Source organism: Salmo salar, chromosome 09, assembly GCF_965601325.2.
Source record: "Salmo salar chromosome 09, fSalSal1, whole genome shotgun sequence".
NCBI lineage: Eukaryota > Metazoa > Chordata > Actinopteri > Salmoniformes > Salmonidae > Salmo > Salmo salar.
In genome coordinates, this window is record NC_138299.1 from 3,843,278 (window position 1) to 3,854,928 (window position 11,651).

General features: G+C 40.6%; 1 protein-coding gene and 1 long non-coding RNA gene across 2 annotated transcripts in view; one reads left to right on the forward strand and one right to left on the reverse strand.

Annotated features, from left to right (window-relative positions):
- LOC106610611 (GTP cyclohydrolase 1) overlaps positions 1-6,456 on the reverse strand; it is a 53,349-nt gene extending 46,893 nt beyond the window's left edge. The window contains 3 exon segments of the mRNA XM_014210015.3: positions 5,911-6,153; positions 6,156-6,183; positions 6,185-6,456. Of these exon segments, the coding sequence (XP_014065490.1) occupies positions 5,911-6,153; positions 6,156-6,183; positions 6,185-6,277 (364 nt within the window). The 5' untranslated portion in view covers positions 6,278-6,456.
- Positions 6,457-9,633: 3,177 nt separating this feature from the next.
- Positions 9,634-11,250, forward strand: LOC106610637 (uncharacterized). Its single transcript, XR_001329940.3, has 2 exons — positions 9,634-9,898; positions 10,090-11,250. It is a non-coding gene; the product is annotated as an uncharacterized LOC106610637 (long non-coding RNA).
- The last annotated feature ends 401 nt before the right edge of the window (positions 11,251-11,651 follow it).

Consider the following 11,651-nt stretch of genomic DNA (forward strand, 5'->3'; position numbering starts at 1 on the left):
CTGTAAACTTTTCGGTAGTAGTGTCCCCACTGACCAATCTGTTGAAGGCCAAGGTGGAATTTCTGGTCCACCCAGTGTCAAGAGGCATTTGATGCAGTTAAGGCTCTTTTGTGTTTGGCACCTGTGTTGGTAGCACCACATTTTGGGAAACCTTTCAAATTGCAGGTAGACGCCAGTCAAATCGGTGCTGGGGCTGTGCTTCTCCAGGAAAATGATGACAATGTTGCGTGTCCAGTCAGTTTATTTTCCCGGAAATTTAGTAAGTATCAGCAAAACTATTCTGTAATTGAAAAGGAGGCTTTAGGTCTCATTTGGGCTTTACAGCACTTCGAGGTCTGGATCTGGTTTAACCCCTATAACTGTGTTCACTGACCACAACCCACTTATTTTTCTGAAGTCCCTGCAAAATCCCAACCAGCGCCTGATGCGTTGGGAAACCATTCAACCTCGATATTAGACACATTAGTGGTAAGGATAATATCATTGCTGATGCTCTGTCCCGTGCTCCTTTAGCCTAGTTTGTATTTTCTCTCTGCTGACCCCTGCGGGCTGTCTGCACCTCTTTTCTCTTAAATTGCTCCCCAGGTACCAGGGCTGCTGAGTTTGAGGACGGACAGTCAGCTAGGGGATTGGATTGTTTTAAATATGTTGGGTCGTAATTTGGGTTAACATGTTATGGATAGGGGGCAGTATTTTCATGGCCGGATAAAAAAAACGTACCCGATTTAATCTGATTATTACTCCTGCCCAGAAACTAGAATATGCATATAATTATTAGCTTTGGATAGAAAACACTCAAGTTTCTAAAACTGCTTGAATGGTGTCTGTGTATAACAGAACTCATTTGGCAGGCCAAAACCTGAGAAGATTCCTTACAGGAAGTGCCCTCTCTGACCATTTCTTGGCCTTCTACACTCTCTTTATTGAAAACTGAGGATCTCTGCTGTAACGTGACACTTCCTACGGCTCCCAGAAGGCGGCAGAACGGTGAATGATGACTTTGCAGGCCATGGCTGAAAAACAGTAGCGCATTTGGATAGTGGTCGATCTGAGAACAATGAGACTGGGGGCGTGTGCACGAGAAGACTCCATGTTTTTATTTTCAGTCTTTGAACGAAAACAACGACTCCCGGTCGGAATATTATCACTTTTTTACGAGGAAAATCGCATAAAAATTGATTTTAAACAGCGTTTGACATGCTTCGAAGTACGGTAATGGAATATTTTGAAATTTGTCACGAAACGCACCGGGCGCGTCACCCTTCGGATAGTGTCTTGAACGCACAACAAAACGCCGCTATTTGGATAACTATGGATTATTTGGAACCAAACCAACATTTGTTATTGAAGTAGAAGTCCTGGGAGTGCATTCTGACAAAGAACAGCAAAGGTAATCCAATTTTTCTTATAGTAAATCTGAGTTTGGTGAGGGCTAAACTTGGTGGGTGTCAAAATAGCTAGCCCGTGATGGCGAGCTATCTACTCAGAATATTGCAAAATGTGCTTTCACCGAAAAGCTATTTTAAAATCGGACATAGCGATTGCATAAAGTAGTTCTGTATCTATAATATTTAAAATAATTGTTTTTGTCAACGTTTATCGTGAGTAATTTAGTAAATTCACCGGAAGTTTGCGGTGGGTATGCTAGTTCTGAACGTCACATGCTAATGTAAAAAGCTGTTTTTTGATATAAATATGAACTTGATTGAACAAAACATGCATGTATTGTATAACATAATGTCCTAGGAGTGTCATCTGATGAAGATCATCAAAGGTTAGTGCTGCATTTAGCTGTGGTTTTGTTTTTTGTGACATTATATGCTAGCTTGAAAAATGGGTGTGTGATTATTTCTGGCTGGGTACTCTGCTGACAATCTAATGTTTTGCTTTCGCTGTAAAGCCTTTTTGAAATCGGACAGTGTGGTTAGATAAAGGAGAGTCTTGTCTTTAAAATGGTGTAAAATAGTCATATGTTTGAAAAATGGAAGTTTTCGGATTTTCGAGGACTTTGTATTTTGCGCCACGCCCATCATTTAATATTGGAGCAGGTGTTCCGCTAGCGGAACGTTTAGATGTAATTAAGGGTAGGACCCTCCATTTTAAGGAGGGGGGTGTCACGGCCCCTCTGCAGTGCAGGGGCGGTTCCTCCTGCAGGCAGAGGGTCGTTAGTGATTGGAGCTGGTGTGATTGGAGCCACATGGGCTCAGGGTATTTAACTGCTTCACTAACCACTCTCTGCTCCTCCAGGTATGATCCTGTTTTGTTGGTTCCCTTGTAGGTTTACTTAGTTTCCACTCAGTCATGTTCACACAGATTCATGCACCTTAACTACACCGTACATTGACATTTCCACGCCTCATTCCTTCTTCTTTGTTTAAAGTCAATAGTTTTGATTGGCCTATACCTGTTCATGTCCCCTCATTTTTGCCACAGGATATGAGCCGGCCTGTGAGTGTTAGCATCATACATAAACATGAATGGTAATAATTCCTAAACAATGCTTTATAAGCACATGGTATTCATGTGTTAGTGTTTGCTTATAATGCATTATGAAGATGGCATCATGCATACATAGGATCATATAAATATGAACAGTAACACTTCCTATGAATACCCACTTCAATGTATTATAAGCACATTTATAACACCTTACGAGCTATTCTTCATGCATGACATAGGTGCTAATAACTGCCCAATAGCATATAAACAATGCAACTAGATTCATAAGGCCTGTTCATAATGCCCTAACTGTATAATGCACTATATGAAAATAAGGACAGAGCATCATAGGGATTGATTTTCATTCCTTTACACACCCTGTCTTGCACATCAAACATGAGTGAATGTTTTTATTAGCACATGAAAATGACAGTCTTGGTCAGAAAAAAGGATTTTAAGTGGAAATTCTGTAACAAAGTGAGAATTTTTTACAAATAGTGTGTGTGTCCACTGTTGGAGTAGGAAGATCCAGTGCTGAATCATTCAAACTCACTTCCTGTATTCCCTAATCACTCATGAGCACACACAGACACATGCACACATGAAGACTAGGGCCGGGACGATACCAGTATCGCGAAAAAAAATTAAATAACAAGAAGCAGACAATTCTTCGCTCCTTTAAAAACATTGAGTGCTTGGAAAATAAATAAATGTGACTCTGGATGACAACATAATGAGGTTTGTTTCCTTTCCATGATACTAACCCGTATCGCTATACTGGTATAGTCCCGGCCCTATTGAAGACACTCATGAAGACACATATGCACGGCACACACACACGGCATGTGCTAGTCCCGCATTGCGCGTTTAAACAAAGGGGTGGTGCAAAATAAGAGCCAATCCAAAAAGGGGGAGAAGACCACTGATGTCTGTGCTGAACACACACACATCACGACTCTTCACTTTTTGCAGGGTTTACAGTTTGGTTCGTCCCCTCATGTTCCCAAACCACACATACCTCAAACAGGGAGGAAAGAGCATTGAGTACATATAAACCAGGCAGGTTCCAAGCATTCTCAAGCTATTCCAGATGCATGTTTTTATGCTCCGGAGAGCCAGAGAGCGCTACTAACACATTCCTTGTGTGTGTCTCTCTCCCAAAATGTAATACACAGAGCCTCAAAGTGCTCCACATGAAACCAACTCCAGATGAGAGGAGGGTAGGGTGAGGGGTAATAATATTCAGAGGGGCAGCTCCCCAGCTCCACCACTAAAACAGTCCCAACCGTGGAAAAGAGAACCAATATGGTCTGGTCAGGATGACCAGGGGATTTGTTTAGCCTGGATGTGCACATGATTTATTTTGTAAGGATGGAGGGATGGGGGTATTGTGTAGACAGGGGGATTTTACAGATAGATGGGGGGAAAGTACATCAATTGAGAATCTGAGATACAACACCATATTTCTACTAGGGTTGGGTTACTTGTCTATAAATGTATGATGAACATAATTGTGCATCCTTCCTTCTTGATGTAGTCTTTATCTACTTGACTGCCTAAATCACATTGGTCAATTTAATATTTCTTATTATTTGAGTGAATTCGGTCTCTCCAGTGCCAATAATGATTTACTATTTTGTACAGCTCAGCACTAAATATGAATCTGTAGCTCTTATAATAAATATTGTACAGCTTCACAAAAACAACAAATTTAATTGAATGTATGAAGTTCTGTCCTGTGAGTGTTTATATGCAGTACCAGTGAAAAGTTTGGACACACCTACTCATTCAAGGGTTTTTCTTTATTTTTACTATTTTCCACATTGTAGAATAATTGTGAAGACATCAACACCATGAAATAACACATAAGGAATCAAGTAGTAACAAAAAAAGTGTTAAACAAATCAAAATATATTTTAGATTCTTCAAAGTAGCCACCCTTTGCCTTGATGACAGCTTTGTACACTGTTGGCATTCTCTCAACCAGCTTCACCTGGAATGCTTTTCCAACAGTCTTGAACGAGTTCCCACATATGCTGAGCACTTGTTGGCTGCCTTTCCTTCACTCTGCAGTCCAACTCATCCCAAACCATCTCAATCGAGTTGAGGTCGGGTGATTGTGGAGGCCAGGTCATCTGATGCAGCACTCCATCACTCTCCTTCTTGGTCAAATAGCACTTACACAGCCTGGAGGTGTGTTGGGTCATTGTCCTGTTGAAAAACAAATGATAGTCCCACAAAGCGCAAACCAGATGGGAAGGCGTATCGCTGCAGAATGCTGTGGTAGCCATGATTGTTAACTGTGCCTTGAACTCTAAATAAATCACTGACAGTGTCACCAGCAAAGCACCCTCCACACCATCACACCTACTCCTCCATGCTTCATGGTAGGAACCACACATGCGGAGATCATCCGTTCACCTACTCCGCGTCTCACAAAGACATGGCGGTTGGAACCAAAAATCTCAAATTTGGACTCAGACCTAAGGACAGATTTCCACCGGTCTAATGTCCATTGCTCGTGTTTCTTGGTCCAATCAAGTGACTTCTTATTATTATTGGTGTCTTTTAGTAGTGGGTTCTTTGCAGCAATTCGACCATGATGGCCTGATTCACGCAGTCTCGTCTGAACAGTTGATGTTGAGATGTGTTGTTACTTGAACTCTGTGAAGCATTTATTTGGGCTGCAAATTCTGAGGCTGGTAATTCCAATGAACGTATCCTCTGCAGCAGAGGTAACTCTGGGTCTTCCTTTCCTGTGGCGGTCCTCATGAGAGTTTCATCATAGCGCTTGATTGAAAATTTCTTCAAGTGCACTCCCAAAAACAAAGTTCTTGACATTTTCCGGATTGACTGACCTTCATGTCTTAAAGTAATGATGGACTGTCGTTTCTCTTTGCTTATTTAAGCTGTTCTTGCCATAATATGGACTTGTTTTTTTATCAAATAGGGCTATCTTCTGTATAATACCCATCCCTCCCCAACTGATTGGCTCAAACGCTTTAAGAAGGAAATAAATTCCACAAATTAATGTTTAACATGGCACACCTGTTAATTGAAATGCATTCCAGGTGACTACCTCATGAATCTGGTTTTGATTTGTTAAAAACTTTTGGTTACGAAATGATTCCATATGTGTTATTTCATAGTTTTGATGTCTTCACTATTATTCTACAATGTAGAAAATAGCAAAATAAAGAAAATAGTACAAATACAGAAAAACACTGGAATGAGTAGGTGTGTCCAAACTTTTGACTGGTACTGTATACAGATGGGTAATGGTCAGATAAGCACCATAAAATGTCATATTTGCATAGGTCTTAGATGAGAGTTAGGTAACCAAGTCAATGACATCTAAATACCACATGTAAATCTCAGGTAAATTAAATGGTGAGATGTCACTTTTTTGCCAACATAGGAGATTGTTGACAATATTGGAGTTTTGAAAAAGGGCATTCCGAACTGACTCACCTATTATTTTCTCCTGGTATCCCTTGGTGAAGAACTGCATGGCAGTTGCGGCTCTCCACGGAGTTTTGAGAAGTCCCTGTCTTTGCGGGTCTTCCCCGAGTCCCCGGATAATAGTGGTGTAGGCAGCTGCCAGACTAGGCAAGCTCATCTCGTTGTCTTCTATACTTCGGGTGCGCTCATGCTTCCAGTTTTCCACGACTGACGACCCTGTGTGCGAACTCGACTCACCGGCGGTCCCCGTCACTTGACATCCCACATTCCGGGTGTCTTTTTTTACCAAGCCGTCAAAGTGTCCGTTTAGAGAACTTTCGTTTGTAGTCGGTCTACTGTCAGCTTGATTTTCGTGACTCTGTTTTGAGCGCTCCATAGATCAGAATTGACGAGAGGTCCCTTCACGTTCACCTTTTCTCTGTCTTGGAAGATGCGCTTTCCAGTGTTCTCGCTTCGCAAACTCAGCTTTGTTTAGAGCGCACCTACCGAGTACACTGGCTGCAGCTGAACGTGTAAAATGATTTGAAACAGCACGCGTTGGTAGTACCCACTGGCTTTATAAATATCTAATCCTTGTGCATTCCTATTGGTCGAGCATTTTGAGTACGTCACGTTCTTTCTGCGGTAAACAGATGGAGAACATGCACTGCTCGAATTCTGTATGGATCCGAATATTCCCATGCCACAGGTAGCCATGATATTCACTATTAAGCAAAGTAAAATATAAGCCATCGTGTATTCATATAATAAACAACATTGTCAAAAGTAGACCCCACGATTCACACGTCAATATTTGGAAAAGAACCACACAGTTTATAATGCCAATTATACAACGAGTGGGTCTAATCCTGAATGCTGATGGGTTAAAAGTACATTTCAACCAGTGTCTATTCCACGGCTAAATCTATTTACTCTGTTCCATCTAACTGCGCAATCCACTCTCATCAGCCCAGCCAGGCAAGTCATAAACTTAATCTCCACTGTAAAAAGCATCTAGACATGTTGTCATTATTATTTCTTTTAGACTAATATTTCGTTTTCAACAGCAGAGATTTATATAAACCTTGCAGTCTGTCTCTCTGACATTTGCAACAGTGTTTCAAAATTCAAATTCGATCTCCAAATTCGATCTCCAGCTGTCTCATAGTAATGAACTTGTAAGGGTCGGGAGTCAGGACTAGACAGACAGGTAGGCAACATTTCGTAGCCAGTCAAAATCATGAATCAACCGGCATCATTTTTATGGATATTTATAAAGAAATGTCAATTGAAAAAAGGTCAAATGAACCGAAGTACAGCTAGTTTGCAGTCTTTCCAGCTTCAATTTGAAGTTATTGTGTTAGCTGTGTTGTTGACTAGCTCCTCTGATCAACGCTGAGGTGAAAACAGTTTCAGATTGAATATTCAACGGATATTCGCACTTTCAAACCTCAATAGCTTTCAAACCACTTGAGCCACAGACTCCAAATAAGTCTCATGATGTTGTAAAAATTGCGCACAACATTGCACAGGACTTCACTTCACGATTTGGACATTATTTTGCTTTGCAAAGCTAATAAACATGTGGAAATGTGAGAAGAATTTTGTATTCCTAGTTGAATTAGTTAGGGAGCGTAAAAAAGTACAAACATTTTTTACAATCAAATTTCAATAGCTCCTTGGTCATGTGACCTACTGACCTCAAACAAGGTTCAGAATGTACACTCGGTGGGCCTACACATTGCACACCCTTTAGATTGTCCCTTTTCATCTCACACGATTTTACATGAATTTTTAAAACTTTAAAATTTCAATAGCTCCTTGGTCATGTGACCTACTGACTTCAAACAAGGTACATAATGTACACTCAGTGGGCCTACACAATGCACACCCTTCAGTTTGTCCCTTTTCATCTCACACGATTTTACATGAATTTATCCAACTTTCTAATTTCAATAGCTCCTTGGTCATGTGACCTACCGGACTCAAACAAGGTTCAGAATGTCCAGTGACTACCCTTCTATATTGCACACCCTTTAGTTTGTCCCTTGTCAATCTCAAATTATTTTACATAAATTTTTCAAAATGTCAATAGCTCCTTGGTCATGTGACCTACTGGACTCAAACAAGGTTCAGAATGTTCAATCAGTGGGCCTACACATTGCACGCCCTTTAGTTTGTCCATTTTCATCTCAAACGTTTTTACATTCATTTAAAAAAAAATCTCATTTCAGAATGTCCACGGACTGGCAGAGACGGGCGCCGCGAGGCATCCAGTGTGGTAACGCGACAGATCCCGGGGGAAGGGGACAAACTAAAGGGTATGCAATATAGAAGGGTAGTCAGTGGACATTCTGAACCTTGAGGTCAGTAGGTCACATGACCAAGGAGCTATTGAAAAATATAGAAAATTCTTGTAAAATTGTGTGAGATGAAAATGGACAAACAAAAGGGTGTGTAATGTGTAGGCCCACTGAGAGTACATTTTGAACCTTGTTTGAAGTCAGTAGGTCACATTTATTTATTTATTTCACCTTTATTTAACCAGGTAGTCAAGTTGAGAACAAGTTCTCATTTACAATTGCGACCTGGCCAAGATAAAGCAAGCAGTTTGACACATACAACAACACAGAGTTACACATGGAGTAAAACAAACATACAGTCAATAATATAGTAGAAAAATAAGTCTATGTACAAAGTGAGCAAATGAGGTGAGATAAGGGAGGTAAAGGAAAAAAAGGACAATACAGCAAGTAAAACACTGGAATGGTAGATTTGCAGTGGAAGAAAGTGCAAAGTACAAATAGAAATAATGGGGTGCAAAGGAGCAAAATAAATAAATAAATACAGTAGGGGAAGAGGTAGTTGTTTGGGCTAAATTATAGATGGGCTATGTACAGGTGCAGTAATCTGTGAGCTGCTCTGACAGCTGGTGCTTAAAGCTAGTGAGGGAGATAAGTGTTTCCAGTTTTAGAGATGTTTGTAGTTCGTTCCAGTCATTGGCAGCAGAGAACTGGAAGGAGAGGCTGCCGAAGGAGGAATTGGCTTTGAGGTGACCAGAGAGATATACCTGCTGGAGCGTGTGCTACAGGTGGGTGCTGCTATGGTGACCTGCGAGCTAAGGGGGAACTTTACCTAGCAGGGTCTTGTAGATGACCTGGAGCCAGTGGGTTTGGCGACGAGTATGAAGCGAGGGCCAGCCAACGAGAGCATACAGGTCGCAGTGGTGGGTAGTATATGGGGCTTTGGTGACAAAATGGATGGCACTGTGATAGACTGCATCCAATTGATTGAGTAGGGTATTGGAGCCTATTTTGTAAATGACATCGCCGAAGTCGAGGATCGGTAGGATGGTCAGTTTTACGAGGGTATGTTTGGCAGCATGAGTGAAAGATGCTTTGTTGCGAAATAGGAAGCCAATTGTAGATTTAACATTTGGATTGGAGATGTTTGATGTGAGTCTGGAAGGAGAGTTTACAGTCTAACCAGACACCTAGGTATTTGTAGTTGTCCACATATTCTAAGTCAGAACCATCCAGAATAGTGATGCTGGACGGGCGGGCAGGTGCAGGCAGCGATCGGTTGAAGAGCATGCATTTAGTTTTACTTGTATTTAAGAGCAGTTGGAGGCCACGGAAGGAGAGTTGTATGGCATTGAAGCTCGTCTGGAGGGTAGTTAACACAGTGTCCAAAGAAGGGCCAGAAGTGTACAGAATGGTGTCGTCTGCGTAGAGGTGGATCAGAGACTGTTGCGTCAAAAGACAGGTATTCATATTCAAGGCGTTCAGATTTTCAACTGATTTCAAAGATAAAACACCAGCAGGGGGCGAAAGAGTGTATGCATTGTGGAACCCATCATTAGCTTGTGTTTCCCTGGGGAACATATATACTGGTGCACCTTTGTGATAGCAGGTGGTGAAATGTTTGGTGAAAAAGCATTTCACTGGAAGTCCTTCACGGAAGAGGAGACTCTCATTCATACACATTCAGCTCATTTAGGATTCTGGAGACTCAACCGGTAGGCACATGGACATTGTTGTGTAAAATTGTTGCCAGTTAGGTGTTTATTTGTGTTGAGAATTGAGACCAATTGTCTAATTTAGTATATAGTATAATTTAGATAATATGACTACATTAAGATTATATATTTCATTTGAAATGACCTTACTTGAAGTAATGTATATTTCTTTTTGTGTTTTGCCTTTAAAGGTGATCAACCTAACTAACTAAAGAACTAATTAACTAACTAACTAAAGAACTAATTAACTAACTAAAGAACTAATTAACTAACTAACTGACTAAAGAAATAAAAGAAGTCAGAAGAAAATTGAGTTGTCCCTTGCGTCCTTCAGTCCTTAAAGGCCTTTTTCAAGTTTGGGCAAAGAGCTGCAGTGTGAACCATACACAACTTGACAGAGACTCACCGGCAGCAAGAGCGACATCATTGATGTATACAGAGAAAAGAGTCGGCCCAAGAAATGAACCCTGTGGCACCCCCATAGAGACTGCCAGAGGCCCGGACAACAGACCCTTTGATTTGACACACTGAACTCTATCAGAGAAGTAGTTGACCAAGGACCTCTTGAAATTTAAAATTTGGAAAAATTAATGTAAAATCGTGAGATGAAAATGGACAAACTAAAGGGTATGCAATATAGAAAGGTAGTCAGTGGACATTCTGAACCTTGAGGTCCGTAGGTCACATGACGAAGGAGCTATTGAAATTAGAAACATTTAAAAATATTGAAAACTCATGTAAAATTGTGTGAGATGAAAATGGACAAACAAAAGTGTGTGTGATGTGTAGGCCCACTGAGTGTACATTTTGAACCTTGTTTGAAGTCAGTAGGTCACATAACCAAGGACCTATTGAAATGAGAAAGTTTGAAAAATTAATGTAAAAATGTGTGAGATGAAAATGGACAAACTAAAGGGTGTGCAATGTGTAGGCCCACTGAGTGTACATTCTGAACCTTGTTTGAAGTCAGTAGGTCACATGACCAAGGAGCTATTGAAATTCAAAAATGTAAATAAATAATTTAAAATAGTGCAAGATGTAAATCAACAAAAAAAAGTGTGTGCAATGTGTGTCTATGCCATCGAGTTAGCTAGAACCAGTTTTGAAAGTTTTAGGAGTAATGGTTAAAGAGATATTATCATTTGAAAAATGTGATTTGTAACTGCTGTTGGTTGGAAGTAAGGAAAAGTACAGGCGAATATCCATCGAATATCCAACCTGAATCTGTCTTAACCTCGGTCTGAACAACAGTGTCCTGACGAGAGAGCACATTTTCTATGTTAGGTGAAATCGCGCCTCATTAGCTCATTGTTATGGAGGTATCCAAATAAATGTCAATAGAAAACAGCTTATGCAAATGCTGCTACTGTTGTTATTCTGTCTACACTGTTTGACGTGACTAAATTAGCCGTAGTTGCCTTGCTAGTATGCAAGCGATAAGAACGTTGCCAGCCAGTATAGCAATGGAACATTTAGAAACTGGGTTGAGTCCATAGATACAGAACAAAAAGACTGACTGGTCGTGTCTCTGGCAACCGAACCAATAGAATGAAAGACCAGCCGGCTAGGGTAGGAACCCTAGATTTGTGTTGTATATCTTGTGGAAGGATGAAATAGTATGAATAAATTGATTAAAATAACGTTTTTAATGAAAATATGTTAATCATTATTTGAATATGTTGGTAACCCATTGTATAAAAGTGATAATGCCCTTGAAGCCGGTGTTTGGAGGATATATTGTCACAGTTTGCCG